At 39.3% G+C, this 17,969-nt stretch overlaps 1 protein-coding gene across 3 annotated transcripts in view; it reads right to left on the reverse strand.

Annotated features, from left to right (window-relative positions):
* LOC114148310 (mannosyl-oligosaccharide 1,2-alpha-mannosidase IB) overlaps window positions 1–17,969 on the reverse strand; it is a 158,239-nt gene that overhangs the window by 106,118 nt on the left and 34,152 nt on the right. For all 3 annotated transcript variants that reach the window (XM_028023502.1, XM_028023501.1, XM_028023503.1), the window contains exon 4: window positions 3,751–3,847. In XM_028023502.1, the coding sequence (XP_027879303.1) occupies window positions 3,751–3,847 (97 nt within the window). The remainder of the gene's footprint in view (window positions 1–3,750; window positions 3,848–17,969) is intronic.

Raw genomic sequence — 17,969 nt, forward strand, 5'->3', positions numbered from 1 at the left:
ACAGGGCACGCTCCAGACAAGCAGCGAAACAGACAGGAAGACCAATAAATGCAAAGACACACACAAGAACACATCCATCTAGCATTTAGCAGCAGCTCATAAAAGCAACACAGGCGCCTGCAGCCAATTCAGGGGGCGAAACATTCCAATTTGACACAAAGGCATCATGACACAAAGGCATCACACGCCGCTATAAACAGTCTGCTAAATTAGACCCAAATATACACACAACATTTGGAAGGTCTAGAAATAATGTGCAAAAACAAGCAGCAACAAGCAGTGAGTAATAGGAGTAATACAACGTGTCCGGGAAGTATTCACGGTACTTCATTTTTTCCATATTCCGTTACTTCCCCCCCCACCACATTGTAATCCTGGGGAAATTTGTAAGAAATTTTGAGGAAAAAGATTAATTTAAGACAATTTGGAATTTGGATTTAAATATTTTCTAGATGCACTGAGCAATCCACAAAAAAGACAAGCATTTAGAGCCACAAATCTAACAAAAGTATTTGAATTCCATTTGATGAATCAACATCAGTTCATCTGGTGCTCATTTAGACAAATATCAAGTACCAGAAAACACATTTATTCGCCGAACAGAACTATGACATTTTATATAAAGCTCTGACAAAGATGAGATTTGCACCAAGAAATTGACTAATGACCAGGATTAGTTTGACCCCTCTGACTCGTGACCATCTGTTCAGAAACTCATAAAAACAAGTATGAGTTGTATAAGCTGCACATTGAGTGAAGCTTCTACAAGTACTAACTGCTTGAACTGACAACACCCTTTGGTGTTGTCAGACTCAAACTCATTTTCAGGAAAACGTTTAGTCACTAAATCTGCAAAATCAAGGAGATGTAAGGAGCAAATTGTTGTACATACATAAGGAAGAGAGCAAGAGTTTCATAAAAACAACAGGAAGGTTAGGTGCAAAACAGCAAAATTAACTTTGTGATTTATATTACAAAACCCCACTTTCACAGTTCACAGGGGCTGCTTTGTCACACAGTGTGACGTCGCCTCTGCTCCTAATATAAATAATTACTGAGCGCTCATTGAAAGAAAGCTAGAAAAAAAAAAAGATTACAACTCAAAACCGTAATTGCCCTCTGCCTTCGCAGAGCTAAAATTGTTATCAGAAGGGCAACACTTTTCAGATAAAGGAGCATGTCATCAAAATTGTCTTAAAATTAGAGAAAGAATTAGAGATACAGAAAAACTAAGTTTTTACCTTAGTATTTGCATGCTTCCATTTTCGTTAATCTTGCTTGCTGTTACACTTGAATATGTGGGTCATTAGAGCATATTTCCATTTTATTCTAATATCCTTTATGGAAGTGTGACTCACTTGTGCAATCATTTTGTTTTATTATGCCTTATGACTTTAGCATATGCTTCCATTTGGTTATGAATTTTAAGTTGATAAAAATTCATTTTCCTACTAACAGAAAGGATCATTGTAGGTTTAAATAAGTTGCAATTCAAAACCAAATATGGAGAAGATACAAAACATATTTTTTTACAGTGTGCGTGAGGATTTGGTCCGTGCAGGTGTATACAGCAGCAGCCCTGTACAATTTCTGTCTTTCTGGAAGTTTTGCCGAATATTTTCTTGATTGGTTAACATTTTCCTGCGTTAATTCGTCCCACAGAAGAGCAGAACGTTGCGTGGTTCTGAACTTTGTAGCCTGGATTGGACCAGCAGAACACCGTCTGCGCTGTCCGCGAAGCTAATATTTAAACAGATAGTGTTAGCTTACGTCAACCAGAAAGTTTCCTGCCTCACTGTTGCGGACACAGGGGCTTTACTGACCTTTAAGGCGATCTCAAACATCAGTGATGTAGCGTTAGCACAGCTAGCGTGTGGCATCCTGGTTCGGAGAGAAAATACGCCCGAACAACGCGTTTGTGTTAGCTTTATAGGCTAACGAGGGCCACGTTTTCTCGCAGTATTCGCCATGTTAGCAAATGTAGATGGGTCAGTTTGTGTGGATTTTGACACAAATGAGTATCTTTTAATTGTTCTAATATCATTTATATATATATTGATTATTCTGACAACCCTAAGAGGACGTTACCAGCAAACTACTACCTGGAGAGACCCAACTGGAGTTATCTGACTTTGATTAGAAACACCAAATAGTGCACACACTTTTAAGAGTCTCACTTGAACCTCAAGGTCTCTTTTGCTTCACTCAAGCTCGTAAATAAGTTTTATTTTTCTGTGTGACGTGTCTTTAGATAAAAGACTGCCATAAAAGCCACAGTTCTTGTCATAGTCTTATACTTTTTTTTCTCGTCCCTTTTCAAAAAGTAGAAAACAAAGCTTTCCTTCCCACTTCAGGTTTTGTGATTTGCATCGTCAAAAGAGCACAGCTGCAGGGGAGGATAACAGAAAACAGCATCTGAACTTCAAACCTCAGACATGAGAGGCTGTATTGGGTTGACCCCTCAGTGGGAAAAGGAGCAGCAATTTCTCATCAAACAGGAAACCTCTGGTGGCAAAGACCTCGCCGGGTCACTGGAAACACAGTGAGTCTCCAGATAAAAAGATCAGTCCTGTGTAATATAGTCACTGTTTAACACAACAACTGCTCATAATAATCACTGATTATCCATTCCATTTGTGAATATTTGAAAGGACGTAATTTGATATGTACTATAGGACAATATTTAAAATAGTAAGTAGAGGCTCTTTCACTCTGCATCCACCTCAAAGCTGATTTAGCCTCACTGTTTAAATCTTTTCAGTTTTTCCACATTTTTGTCATAAATACATGCATTTTGTTGATGTTTTATGTACTAGAACAACACAAAGTAAAGTTGCAATTGAAATATCAAAGGAGACTGAAATTTTTGCTCCCCTTTTCCCATCTACAAAGTATTTGAACCTCAGATAGGGTGGAAAGCGTAATTTTCAAGTCGAGGCACATTTTATATATATATTTTTAGGGTGACATTTTAACAAAACACCTTCAAATGTGGTTTTTAATTTACCACATTTTTATAGAGCTATGCTTCATCTTCTGTTGCCTATTTGCTATGGGGGTGTACCAGAGGGCTCTATCCTGGGCCCACTGCTTGTATTTATTTATTTTTAACAATCTCTTGATGTTGGGAGCTATCCTTTGAAAACACAGAGTTCCTGTCTATATATATGCTGATGACTGTCAGATTTATCTACCGCAAACACTCAAAATGCAATACAAATTCAATGTTATTAAAGACCAGGAAAAAACAAACAAAAAAAAAAACATATGCCATGCTAACATGTGCCACTTTATATGGCAAAAGATATACATTTTACTTTGCATTTCTATACTTCATGTTGCTTCGTCACATTGTATGCAATGGAAATTTGTGGCTAGAACATAGAAGGTTGAAACATCTATTGACAGTTTCGCAAGGATGGAAATAGGATGTACAAAAACATTGACATTCATGTGACTAACATAAAATACAAAGTTACAAGCCTAAAAAGTGAAATCATACTTATGAATCCAAAAGTAGCATTCAACAAACGGCAAACTCTTCTTCATTCACACTGACTAAAGTGATGTAAATCCTGCTGCAGGCATTTCATATGAATTTGTACATAAAAAGAAAGAAAAAATTCTGTGTGTGTAACTGTTTAAAACAGAGTGTGTGTGCAGTCATGAGTGCATCGGATTGTGATGTACAACAACGTGCCAACGGTTACGGACGGCAGAGGAAGAGAGGGGGGTTTGTGTTCGACTTACCGAAGATATTTGTGGAATGTCCTTTCTTAGCGAGGGGCTTCAGCTCGTTGTGACCCCATCCGTATTGTCTGTAGCTGTCCCAAGCGTGCTTCATCATCTGACAGAAACAGCAAGCACAAGGAAACGGGTACATTACAGAAGGTCCTGATGTGGGAGGAATCACAGCTCTTCAATCCAGCAACTTGACTGGGTGTTGGTTACAGATTTATTCTATTCCAGGCCTGTCACAATAATCAATAAATCAATTTATTGCATCACAAATTAAAATGAGTGATCATTTCCATTTGAACAGTCGTCAAAGAGATGCTGCTCTTTAGTATTGTGGAAAAGCGAACTTTTTGAGAAACGCCCAGTACAAAGTTGTTGGGGAGAACAGGCAGGTAGCGCAAACTGTCTAAGCTGAGTATTTTTTTTTAGATGCCATTTTGGTTGCAGAAACTTCAAAATCCATTTTAAATAGTGTTATTTTGGTTATTTTAGATATTTAAAATGTTCTCCAGTTCCAGTGTTATGAATTTTTTACAAAATTAAAGTTTACTGGTCTTTATGATATTACTTGAACATAGTTTTAAAACCGTATCATCATCGTTGGTCGCAATATTTACTGGCGGCAATTTATCGTCCAGTAAAAATTTGTTATTGTAACAAGCTGATTAAATTCCTAATTTGTAGGGATGGACAATATTATCAGTACAGTATCGGTATTGGCAGATATTAGCTGTAAAATTTTATTTTGGACAGCAGCCATTATAACTCAACAGCATAAAAAGCGGTGTTTTTATATGACAAACCAGTGACAATGATACTTGCAGCACAGTACAACGTCAAATTTGCACTGTTTGATTGTTGTTATTGTCTTAGAGAGAGCAAATGTCGTGAATAAATTTGACATTAAACATAATGTAAGTGCTACAGATGTACAAAAACAAGCTTCCTTTTTACCATTTGCATTTGGTAGCAGGCTAAGCTGACAAAGATAATACACATTAATTCCACAGTAGAGAAAGCCATCTAATTCCAGAAAGTAGGTATACAAAAGAAATATCGGTATTGGTATCGATTATCAGCCAAACGAGTTTTAGTATATCGGTATATTGGATATTGACCAAAAATCCAACATTGTGCATCCCTAATAATTTGTTTATCTGCAACAGCACACACAACAGAGGAAGGCCATGTAAACACCCATAAACTGTTTGGAGCAGAATGCATTCCTCGGGAAATTTTACACTCACATGATTTGCATTTTATAACCAAGTCATTTTCACTGCTGAAACAGCTACAAACTAGGTCCATTCAGAACAATAGAGTTGCTTGTAAGTCCTTAAAATGAATAAGTGCTCAATAATGCACGTTACAGATTCTTAATAAACATGGAAAATGTTTAATCTTACAGGAAATTGTGGAAAAAGTCTAAATTGTAAAATCCATAATGAGGCAAGAAGTTGATTTATATAAAATGAGTGACATTAAGATGACTTCTCGCTGATTTTTCTGCACATTCCTCCTCTCCCTCAATGCATCTTCTGACATCAGGTGACCCTTACAGAACAATAAACACTTTATCCTCCACAACCTCTCTGGAGAGGCTGCAAATAATAGAAATGTGAAGGAGAAGAGGATAAAAAGAGCAAGGCCTTATGAGGCGAGCTTGATACCGAGATGCCGATGAGGAGAGATGCTCCAGGGGAAACAGGAAGAGGACGACGCCGAGGAGAAAAAGGGTGCCAGGGTCTGCTGAAGATGGACACGCCTAGGAGTCGGTCATGGTTCAGTTCAGAACAGCATCACATCGTAAAACTACTGCTGATTATGGGATTTTTTAAATGAGATTTCAAGTCAAATCAAAATAGTAAACAGAAACGGCAACAAAATGGGAGACAAACGTTAGCGGTTAGCATTGTTAGGATAAATTTTACTGGAAGATAAATTGTCCCAGAAATTATTGCGATAAATGATGTCATTGTTGTTTTGAGATCAAGTTCAAGTAATGTTTTGATAGTTGAATAATAAAGGAAGTTTGCCCTCTCGAAGACCAGTAAACAAAAGCACCAGAACTGGACAATATTAGAAATATCCAAAATAAAAGTCAATAACCAAAAACGATAAATAAAATGGAAATAAATTACACACGACCAAAAACATTAATAAAACCAGCTACGATATCTCTAGACAAAAATGCCCCTCAATAAACATTAATCATCAAAATGGAAATTATTGAGCTCTTATTAATTCATCGTGAGATTAATTACCAACAGGCGTAGCGGTTAATAATGGCCTTGTTTTATGGGACCGGTGAAAATGAAATGAAAAAAAAGTAAAAAATTGCTAACATCAGCCGATACTGATGTCAATATATTGTTCATTCCTACAAAAAAGCCACATTTAGTTGGAATTTGAGATTTTAAAAACGTCATAAATAATAGAGGTGGCCATTTATCTCATCGCTCATCATGTATTGTGATAAATTTATTTTTAGGATAAAAATTTTTGATTTATCGTTGTCATAATGAATTTAAAATAATGACGTTCAAGATCCCACCTTATTGTTGGGATTGATTATTTTCTCTGTTTAGTAGCTGTATTTTAAAATATGATTACTGTGTTCAGTGACTGGTGTCCTAAAGAAGCGTATTGCAAATTGAAAAGTTTTTCAATAGTATTTGTGTTTGTAAAGCAATAAATGCCGTAACACACAGTCATAGCCATAGTTACCCAATAAAAGATGTAATAAATAGTTCCTAATATTAGGCTTGTAACAATAATAAAGTTTGCTGGATGATCAATAGTCCCAAAAGTGATTAGGGTTAACAGTAATGTTTTGAGAATATTTGGAAGTAATAAAATGGTAACGACATAATGCAAGAACACATTCTCATGGACCAATAAACTTTTAATGAACATTTATCACTGGAACTGGAAGACATTTTAAATATCCAAAATAAATAAACAAGACAGAAACATTAAGTAAAATGAATTATGAAAGAGACAGGAAAGAGAAAAACAACAAATCATGCAAATGGAAATTATTCAGCTTGTTATAACTTATCATGTGATTAATTGTTGCTTATTGCGACACGGCTTCCTATCATCACCGTTATCGTTATCAATATAGTACTGCAAATTATTGTGCTAAGACTTTAAGTCCATGGACTAAAATAAGCAAAGAAGCAAAAGAAAAAAACGTCTTCCCCTCATCTTACTAGTGAAGAAGAATAACGCCCTGCCTTTCTCAGCTAATTCAGTGACTATATAAACACAGAGGATCTCTTGCAGATAGAGTTAGTCTGAGCTGGCAGCCATAACTAGGCCAGTAGAATCTGAACCAGCCTCCAGCAGTAGCAGGAGCTGTGAAGAGTCTGACACGGCAAGCCTACGCCCATCAGACCCTCCGTTTCCCACCCCCCCTTTTCTTGCTTTCAGCGAAGCCATCTTCCCTTCCAGGCTGCCTCTGCCACGTAAGGCGTGGCGTACCCCCCCACCCCCCCCCTTCGTTCAACCCAGTCTCCTTGGAGCAGGCTCGAAGCCAAGCTACTACCAGACGAGGCCCAGGAGGAGCATCACTGTGTTCTGAGACTCTAGGCTTTTCTGTGATTATAAATCCAAAACAACACACGGCGTGACGCAGACACTTTAAAAACGCCGACAGGCTCGCTCTGATGCGGCTTGATTGGCTGTGTCATCGGATTTTGATTGGCCCATATGCCAAGGACAAGCAGTACAGAGCTGGGCGTTTGGCACTGTTGACAAACTGCTTATATATAGTAAGGGGACTCCAGCATACTAATTGGACATTAAGATACCATATTCTGAGATTGATTCTGACAGCCCACCCACTTGCCGTGGCTGCGTCTTGGGAGCCACATGGAACAGCTGAGGGGGAGGGGATTGGTTTGAGGAGGCCCGAGTGGCTGGCTCGTTCTGTATTCGGAGCCAAATCTCATCAGGAAACTGGCAGCAGAGCAGGCACAAAGACAGAATAACCTAGAAGTCTTTATATCAAACTTTTCCACCTTTTGGATTGGTTTGGACCTCCAAAAACTCACCAGCAATGTGCCACCTCATGTATTTTTTGTGCAAAGTCAGTAAAAAGTTATGAAAACTGATTTTTTGTTGTTGCTTTTTTGGGGGTTGGAGGGAGTATATTGGCAAACTTGCAGCATTAATAGGATTTCTACCTAGCGGAAAGAACATTTTAAAGCCAAAAATGAGGGTTTTTGTATTGACTAAACATATTTTGAGTGAGAGCAGAATGGCACTAGGAAGTCTGAAGGGACAAAGATTGCTCCATTTATTTTAAAATGATTACGGAAGACCAACCAAATTTCAAACTTGCTACAAAATACCCAATTTGGAAAAATTTAGTGATAATTTCTAAAGTATCTTTAAAGGGGCAGTATTATGTAAAATCAACTTTATTTCAGCTTTACATGTTATAATGTTATTCCCTCATCAAAAAGATACCTGAAGTGTTGTCTTGATTCTTTCATTCATGTTTAATAAATCCTTTGGCAACCATTCACTGTGCAAAACGCCTGGGTGGACCTGGCTCCGCCTTCAAGTGTGTGTTGAGGGGACTGAGCGCAGAGCGCCGTAATACGGCTCACCCTATTGGAGAAGTCTTGTTTGGTTGTGCCAAGCAAGGACACTTTAAAAGAAGCCACAACTGCAGTTGACTGATGAAACATTAATATTCTGAATAAAAAAGGATCAAAAGGGATTGTTGAGTCAGAACCCTGCAGTGTTGACCGCCAACCAGATGATGCTGGTCAGGAACACTTAACGAATAGAGTTGTGTTGTTGGACGCATTGCGCCACCAACAGATGTTGGCTTTCAAGCAGCCGACAGCTCCCTGAACAAATCCTTGAGATAATGAAAAAGAACAAAAAGACGAAATGTTATGTTCCAGTTTAGTAGTAGTTCTGTACTTTTGCTTTGTTCCATGTATCAGAATCAAAACACAATAATATATACATGTTACAATTTAAAACTAATCACTAGCTTGTTATTTTAGAAGCCATATAAAGATAGTAACCAAAAGCTTTTACACAGTCCAGGATTTGCAGATTTAATATTTTTAACAATTTTCTGTGGGATTTAAAATTAGCAAATTTATTCGTAAAGTATACCTAAAATGTATAAAATGCAGCTTGGAAATCTGCAAAACTACTTGACAAACAACTGATTGTCATTTACAAAGCACCCAATCCAGAAGAGTCAATTACTTTCCTTGGTGCCGATTGGTTGTAGCCCCAAGAGTGGAAATAAGGAAGACTACAGATGTTAGCTGCTGTGGTAGTGCTAATATGTGTGTTTTAATGCATAATAAGATGTATTTGGTGCTTGAACTATGAAAACGGCAGTGGTCCCCAACTCCTTCGAGTATTGGGGGTCTACTGTAACTGCTGCCGTTTTAAAATACAGTGTCTTCTTTACTCAAGGTTATACCCATGAGAGCTTTTTGAAATGCCTAATTTTACATTAAATATAGCATTTGTTTCAAAGACAGGTTTCTTAAAGGTTTTTCAGTTCCTGTATAAATCTAATAAAGCAACGCTGGACAGCTGAGCTGACTGGCAGAAAAGTTAAAATCCATGCGTGATCTGATGTTATTCAGGTCAGAATGAATGAAATTTAGTTCCCTCCATCACCAACAAAGCTGATGTTCATGAAGCTGAAAGAGTAAGAAGCCACAGATATGGATGGCGCTGCATTGAATGAAAAAAAGTAGCCCCACTTCATCTTATGAATGTATTTATCCAACTCCAAGAACATTTTGATTGTTTTGGCTAAAAATATTCTTCAGGAGTCAAACTTGCAGACTGAATTGGAGGTAAAAAATTAGCAACGTAAGAAAAATGTACAGTTCAGGAGCTTCATGTTTCAAGGAAACTATGAAATGAGTTCTCAATAAGTTTTCATTGCACTCTATGTAATGTCGCTATGCACCAATCAATCGGCCTGTTCTACAAACTGCACTTTTTCTTTTCTTGATCAACGCCAATCAGTGGTCAGTTTACGAAACAATAAAAACTTCAAAATTTGCATTGTTTACATTTACAAAACACAAAAATTTAATACTGACCTCAGAATACAAACACACCAACAAATACGTGATGTACCTTGTTTTGACTTCAATAACTGGATAAAGTTCAGAAAATTCTAAACCTAATGTAAAATAAATAAAGCATGGCGTCACTCAGAGCACAAAGCATAGAATTAGACCGAATAGATCTTCCCCTATGGATCAGGCACATTGTCAACAATACCTGAATATCAGATCACTGTGGAAATCTTCACATTTTCAACATGAATGAGATCTCAGCTGACTTATTGCAGAACTAGGAGGTAGTCATCCACCTAGCATAACCAGGCAAGAACTTCAACATAAGCAGTGAGCTACATAGAAATGAAGGCTAGTCTACGTTTTTCTGCCTCTTTCCCAAAGGAACAGCAATGAATTAAACCCCCACACGTTCCCCTTGTGCCGCACACTCATATACAGACACGTTTATAAGGTATGGAGCGTGGATAACCACAGGGCTGGGGAAAATTCATAAATCCAACCAAAAGTTGCAAACCAAGGCCGTTACTCGGGCGGTTATTAGGAGGAAGAAAAATCCATCTAACAAGCCGTTGGATGTGTGAGGAGCTGAAGAGCTGAGCTGGAGTTATGTGGCGCTCTGAGTGACCTCCGGAGTCACTATGACTGATTTACAGCCCCTGTCCCCCTCTGCCCTCATCTTTCTCATCTCCCTCTGACTCACCCCTGGAGGTTTCCTATCTGGGCTTTAGCGGTCAGGCTCTTTCACAAGATGCACAGGGGTGGTGAGAGAGTGACATGTGAATTGCTTCTTGCAGTAAATACATTCAGAGCAGTTAAGCAAAGGGTAGCAATAGACTCCCCGTGAAATTGAGGCAGTGACGGAGTCCGTGCTGGCTGTTTTCAAGCTGCTCTCAATCTAAAGGCTCAGTAAATATGAAGAAAAAAGTAACGTTTTTCTGGAGCACATTAGCATTTTTGAACAGTTTTAATCAAAAAACAAATGTGGGATTGTAACCGGACCATAGAAGCACCATGATATATACCCGCTGTCCTGCTGAATTCAATTTGCTGATGGCTTTTCTAGCTGGACGCTGATTAAAATTTGGCCCGATGAAAACTACTGGCATCATTACACAACATTACGGGAGATCTGCCACTTCCAGGCATGACTGAGTGAATATTAAACCAAAGTCCTTATTAAAAACAGATTCTTTTCTTCTAAGGAGATCTTCGTTGGAACTCTTGAGTGATGAGTAAATAATGAGAATCTATTATCACCCTGGTTCAAAACTGTTTAAATAAATTACTGGATAAATCCTTGCTCTAGATAACAGGGAAAAGCTGTTAAAAAAAAATAATACAAAAGCAGAACGGTACTAATGAAAACACTTGATAAGCGGACGACTGTAAGTGTGAAAAAAGCAGGACGTGGGGGTTACCAGTTTGCCATCCTGGAGCTTTCAAGTCTTAACAGCATGTCAAGAGAAGCAAATGTTGCTAACATTCACTCTGGAGAGGTTCAAAAGGGCATTTCCAAACAGTTCTACAATGAGAAACATTGTCTTGTTGGAAACAAGTAGGACTGCTGCCAGTCTTTCTAGGAGTGGATATTCTGGAAAATTTACCAACATACAACTGTGCCAACCTCAGAGAAACTGTAAATTGGAGATTAAAGTACAAGACATCTAAGAAAGCCAAACCTTACATCATCTTAGTGAGCTAAATGTGATCCCATTTGAAAGGTAAAGCTCAACTGTTGACATAGGACAGGTTTCTGAAAAAACTGCTGGAGTAAATCCACGAAAAAGAAAAGAATCAATGGCTTCATTTGCACTGAGGCACCGACACCAATACCTGGTTGGTTTTGTTGGTATTGTCTCCATTGTAAAGATGGCCCATACAATGGACCTCTACCACACCGTTCCAATGCCCCCTTCATTTGTAGGTTCATAGGACAATATTACGGTACTGAGATCGTCCAACAAAGACCATTGATTGGTGAACAGAAAAACGCCAATCAAAGGTCTTGTGTCAAGCGCGAGACCTTCTAGTGTGTCACATTTGTCGTTGCAGTACTATGACATAAGGGCAGACGTTTGGGTTTAACCCTGCCTGTCCAGAACACATTTGCCTTGTTTTGAGGTGGAAGTCCAAATTTCAACCTTAATGAAATGCGGTGGAGGGACCTTTACATAGCCGTCTAGAAACAAATGCTTCCAAACCTCAAGAAAATGAATCAGGCATACAAATAAGTGTGGGCCACAACAATGTGGCAGATTGGTAAAGGTAACCACTTCGTGTTGACCTGAACAAACCAAACAAGAAAATATGCCTTATAAAATAAAAAGATAAATTGATGATTTGAGCTTTAGAGGTTTTTAAAAGCTTTACATCTATTGTTAAGTGTCTCAGTGAGAGCAGCATCCTGAGTTGTCTTTTGATGGCTTTATGCTCTGCACTCAGCAATAAGAGGTCAAAACGTGGAATCTGAAAACACGCACACACAAAAAAAGCCAGCCTGAAGAGCGATTATCATCATCATTACTACTGTGAAGGTCTCTCTCTCCGTCTACGATTTCCTCCAGCAAATTAAGAACATAGTGTCTTGACAATCAATATACCCTGATAATGTCGTCCTCTGAAATCCCTGATCTATTACACCCAACATAGAAAATGTCCACCATCAATCACAGGCTCCCAGCTCCCTGCAGTGCCTCTTTCCTCTAACAACTTATCGAAGTTGTAGAATTCAAGAGATGACTTTCTTTTCCTTGTCAAAAGAGAAAACTTTATCTTAGTTGACAAAACTGTCTGGGCATGTTGGGAAAGTTTTCCCTTCTACATTTTGACCAAGAAGACATATTTTTCAGCAGGTCCATGTGCAGAAATGTTGACACATTTTACAGAAAAAAACCCCACACACTTATAAAAACGCCAAAAATGCATGTTGGGATTTTACAAAAAGTAAAGAGAAATCCTAGCAAATATAATCATATTTTGTCCTTTTATTGGCTTAATAACAGAGAGAGAGAGGAAGCCAACTTGGAGACAGAGCTGTTGTACCGAGGCCGGAGCCCAGAGGGGGAACACGCCACCGCCGGGGGACTCCGTCTTCTGCCAGATACAATGTCACTCTCTCTCAATCACCTGAGCTCTTATTGGTGGAGCTCATTGGGTCTGCCCTGAACTAACGACAGTCAGGACTCTCCCAGTTTTACACCCTCAAAAAGGATTAAGTAGCAGCTCTCCAGTAAAAGACAGCTCATCTCTTACTTCCTAATACCCTAATAAAGCTGTATGGGCTCTAAACAAGGCCTCAGGTGAGTCTAATACAGTGAGACTTTCAGACAAAAACATGGAGATGCCTGGGAAATTCAGCTCGTGATGAAAATCACAGTTTTCACCCTAATCCAGGGGTGTCCAAAGTCGGTCCTTGAGGGCCGGCATCCTGCCCTAATCGGACTAATGAGCAGTTGGTCTGAAATTCAAAAATCCAACTATTTATTTGATCAGTCAAGATCAGAAAAGAGTGCTACAGAGTTCCACTGACAACACTCTTCGGTGTAGAAGTTGTTACTGAAGAACACTCAACGTTAGCTTTTGTTAGCACCAGCGACATGTTTAACACCAAGTCAGAAGTAGCACAGAAATGTAACAAAATTATTTTCCAAGAAGGATGTGAGTTGTTCACTCTGACTGCTACAGCAGAGCTTCACATTCCTCGATCCTGGTCATTTCGCTTCTTCTCCGTTCTACTTTGGTACTTTTAGTCATATTGTACCTACATTTTTGGGAACAAAAAGCAGCCATCCACCACAAATGCCAATTCCTACTATGGATACACCTTAATTTGTGAGCAGCCCAACTTACCAGAAGCCAAATGCAAGAAGACTAAACACCCTAGAATCAAACTGTTATATTTTATCATTTAGGTTTTCTGATGTTGACTGTTGTTCATCCGACCCTCCGTTGTCTTCCTCTTAATCAAGACAAGGTTGGCTTTGAGTCTACTTTGGCTAAGGGACACATCCACGAGGTGCAGGATCTCTAGTACTGGACTTGGCCATCCAAGTCTTTGACTAACTTCTTCAGACAGGAAGTTCATGTCAACTCCAATTTGCCCTTTGGTGACTATGTTTATCACCCTATTTGTACAGCAGAAATAAATATTGATTGTTAATGTTAGATTAGTTTTATTTATTGGACTAATACCAATATGTAAAAAAAAACACAAAAAAACATTGACCAATACCGATGTATCGTGAATCCCTATTTTCAATTTTGTTATCCCTCGGTTATGTGACAATTGACTAATCCAACAGGATGTCTCTAGATGAAACCTTTAATGTGCTCCATCAACAAAATAAAAGAGCCTTGGAGTGACTAAATGAGAAGAGATCATTTTAGTATTCCCCTGGAAAAACAATGAACGATAAAAGTGTATATTTTAAGAAGCCACACAGCAATAACTGAGAATCTAGAGTAAAAAGCCCAAACAACTAGAAGGGAAATTGCTAAATATGATGTGAAAAGCGTAAATGAAGAGTGAATAAAAGACACAATGATGGATGAAAATATAGCTGCACACACAGGAATAGAGCCAGTGTGGAGTAATGTTCAAGGCCGTCGGTCAAACATTGTTACGAATCCCAAACAGAAAGGAAACGGAGTGATTGACGATTGCTCAATGTGAGGGCTGAAGGAGAGGATATGGATATCTTTCCCTGCAGATATCTCATTCTTTTATTGGAAACCACTGTGGTCTCCACACGCACCGACACCTCTGGATAGTACCTTTCAGGCTGTGCAGAGATGGGGCCGCTTCGGCCATTGATTTATTTGGACTTTGCAGCCACAGTCCATAGCTCTGCGGGGATGCGGCGCATGCTCCAGCGCCAGCCGCAAATCTGTAAATCTCTGCCTTTCTCGCTCTGAAGTCACAGCTGAGCGAACGGTGAGCCAAATCGACAGGCAAACTCCAGGGAGCTCCAACAGAGCGACCCCCTCCTGATGAGCCAACCGGGATCATTCATAGACTTTTATTTCTCCCCCCCTTTCCTCTTCCCTTTGCAGCGATTATGCACTGCAATTAGCCATAATCACCCGCCAATTTTGGGAAGGCTGAATAACTAAGACAGACTTAATCAGAGTGTGTCTGGAAAGGTGAAAATGCTCCATTTAAAATTAATGTTGGGAAAAGAAGACTTCTTTATTTACTAAATTATATTCAATCAGGATTTGGCACTTCCAAAAGCACATAAACACAACAAAATAAAGCACTGCAGATTGAAGAGAAGCCCTGATCGAAAGCGTTCCTCAAAGGAATTGTTCCTATCACATCTTTTTATGCATATATAGGGTTTCTCATAAAACAGCTCGGCCATATAGCTGTACAGACGAGTCCCTCTCCAAGCTGCCTCTGACCGTTCATAAATTACTAATCGAGTTGGTCAAGTTAGGTTCAGAGGGGTTACTGCGGAGTGCTTCACTTAAAATTTATTCAGAAAGTGAAATGAGAAGCACAAACATGCAAGAAGCTATTTACAGGGGCAGTATTATGCATTTTCCAGGCATGTAGTGTCATTTTGTGGCACAATCAAATACCTATGTTACCATATGACTTAAAAGAAATATGACTTTGTGATTTAATGCTTTGAAATTGGGTGTCTGTCTCTTTAAAAACTGCTCCGAAATTCCGCCTTCAGGAAGTCATCACAACAGCGCTCTTCTATTAACCCTTTAACAACATTTTTACCAGCTCAATATAACTTGAATGAGTTCATCCGATGTTCTACTAGATGTTTGCTAATTCTAGCTGGCTAGTTTGTAGGAGTTGAATGGGGGAATTGTGGAGGAGTGCTGCTCTGTCAGGTCGGAGTTCTGAAGCTTGGAAACTGCAGCTCCAAGGAAGAGCCATGTCCTCGAAGGTGGGGCTAGGTCCACTAAGGCGTTTTCAGTTGCCATGGAGATTAAAGGATTTCTCAAACATGGATGAAAGAATCAAGGAAACATTCCAGGTATGTTTTTGATGAGGAAATAACATTCTAACGTGATGTAAAGTAGGGCTGTTGTAAACGAATATTTTAGTAATCGAGTAATCTTTCGATTACTCTTACGATTAATCGAGTTATCGGATAAAATTTTTTAAATAAAAATATTGGTAAATCTGGCATAACAGTGCTACTATCGGATATCAATATCAGTCCAATTTTTCAATTTTGAGCTTCCCTAACAGTTACTTTTTTGTAGTTTAGAAAACTAACCTGTAACAACAATATCTCACTTTCTAAGTTTACCTGAAGAAAAGTTATACAAAGATCTGAAATTATATTCCATTTAATAATAATTTAGAGGCAGGCTCACAAATACGCTTATAAAAATGACTATACTCCAGCTTTTCGATTATGTATTCATCTTAGGGGAGTTTAATAGTTGAATTCTCACCTTGTCCCATACTTGTCAAGCTCTGGGTTTGAGAATACGGGAAATGTCGCCTGGTGGGGAAGGGAGTGGAGGCACGAAAGAACGTAAGATGGGGGTGGAAAGACAAATGAACAAACCTAAAGTGGGGTGGAGGGACACGACCGGTAGACCAGGGGAAGAACGTAAGAACAGGAGAGATGGGGGGGGAGCAATACGGGATATTTATGGCACCTTCGTTCGTCACACTCAGAAACTCATCTACCAGTCATGTACCAAAACAAAGATTTCCGTCACCCGTTTGTTGAGAGTGGGATAATATGAAATTTATTGTGCGGTTCGTCCGCAAAGTTACACTTACACTGTAAACATCAACTACTCAGCCACCCGCAATGTTCAGTCTATCTGCTCACCTGTATAAATACTCCTGCAGTGCTCTTCCTGCCGTTCGCTCTGAACCAGCAGCTCCCAGAGGAGAAAGGCTGCCGTACTCCAGGCATCGCGCCAGTCATTTTAAGGATGTTTATTGGTCCCCCAAAAACGATGAAAACCCGGGCATTATCATCAATCAATGAAATCCCCACAGGCCGAACTTGAAAATTGGACGTTATGCCGCTAACACTTAGCTTTCGTCAACAACTCAGAGACAGAAGTCAGAGCTCTGCGCAACGCACATAATGTTTCGGCCGGAACACGGTGCGCTAAATAATGAAACATAAATTAACAAAGCTTTGAGGCAGTTAAATTTTCCTCAAGGAATTTTAATAATTGAGATACTCGAATCATTCGAGGAATAGTTTCAGCCCTAATGAAAAGCTCAAAAAAGTCGATGTTACATAATACCGCCCCTTCAAAAATAAATAAATAGAAAAAATTGCGGACATGTCTGATTTATTTTGGCTTTCACAATCACATATTCACAAATTTTATTATGGAATGCAACTCCAAATTATTTGTGGAGAAGGCGCTTCCTTGAAAAACACAAAACAAGCATTATACATTCACTGAGGCAAGCTGTGCTTTCGGATGGCCATTGTTGTCGTTTGCACAGCACACCTGCAATCTGTGTTTTCCAACCAATCAGACAGCCCCTAAAGTGAATCCAATTGCTGCACACCTGCAAAATAAAATGGCTGATGAAACCCAAGGCTGGGAAGCTCTGCTTTCTGACGGCTTCGCCACAACACAGCTGCTCGAAAGAGCCGGGGGGAGGCAAAAAAAAAAAAGAGAAAACAGTCTGCTGCCATAAAGCGTTTTGTCAAGATAACTACGATACAAGCAGCCTGCAAAGTGGCAGTGACAATCAGAAGTTAAATTAGTCTCCATCACCACAAAATGGAAGAAAAATGAAAACTTTTAGCAGGCTGTCCATAAAAGTAAAAGGTTTTATAGATGGATGATCAGATCACTGCTGCTGTAAACATTTTTTTTCCCCTTCTTTTTTTCACCATTTCAATATTTCTGGAGCTGTCGGTATCGTCTCCCACGATACCGACCAGGCATTATATGGTGATCGCCAAGCCCCACAGAGGGATGGACTCCAGCTGCTTCCTGAAGGTGAGCGGCAGTATGTGGTGGGTGTTTAGCCTTTTTTGCATTTGGCCGAGTCCTTTAAACATGTGGGCTCGGGGGTGGTCTCCATGGATACAGCTCGTTTGCTCAGCACATTAGCGGATGCACAACTGGATTGAGATCTGGGGTCATTTGGAGGCCAAATGTGCTTTATTGTACTGCCAAGAGAGAGTAATGTGA

Source organism: Xiphophorus couchianus, chromosome 7, assembly GCF_001444195.1.
Source record: "Xiphophorus couchianus chromosome 7, X_couchianus-1.0, whole genome shotgun sequence".
Taxonomy (NCBI): domain Eukaryota; kingdom Metazoa; phylum Chordata; class Actinopteri; order Cyprinodontiformes; family Poeciliidae; genus Xiphophorus; species Xiphophorus couchianus.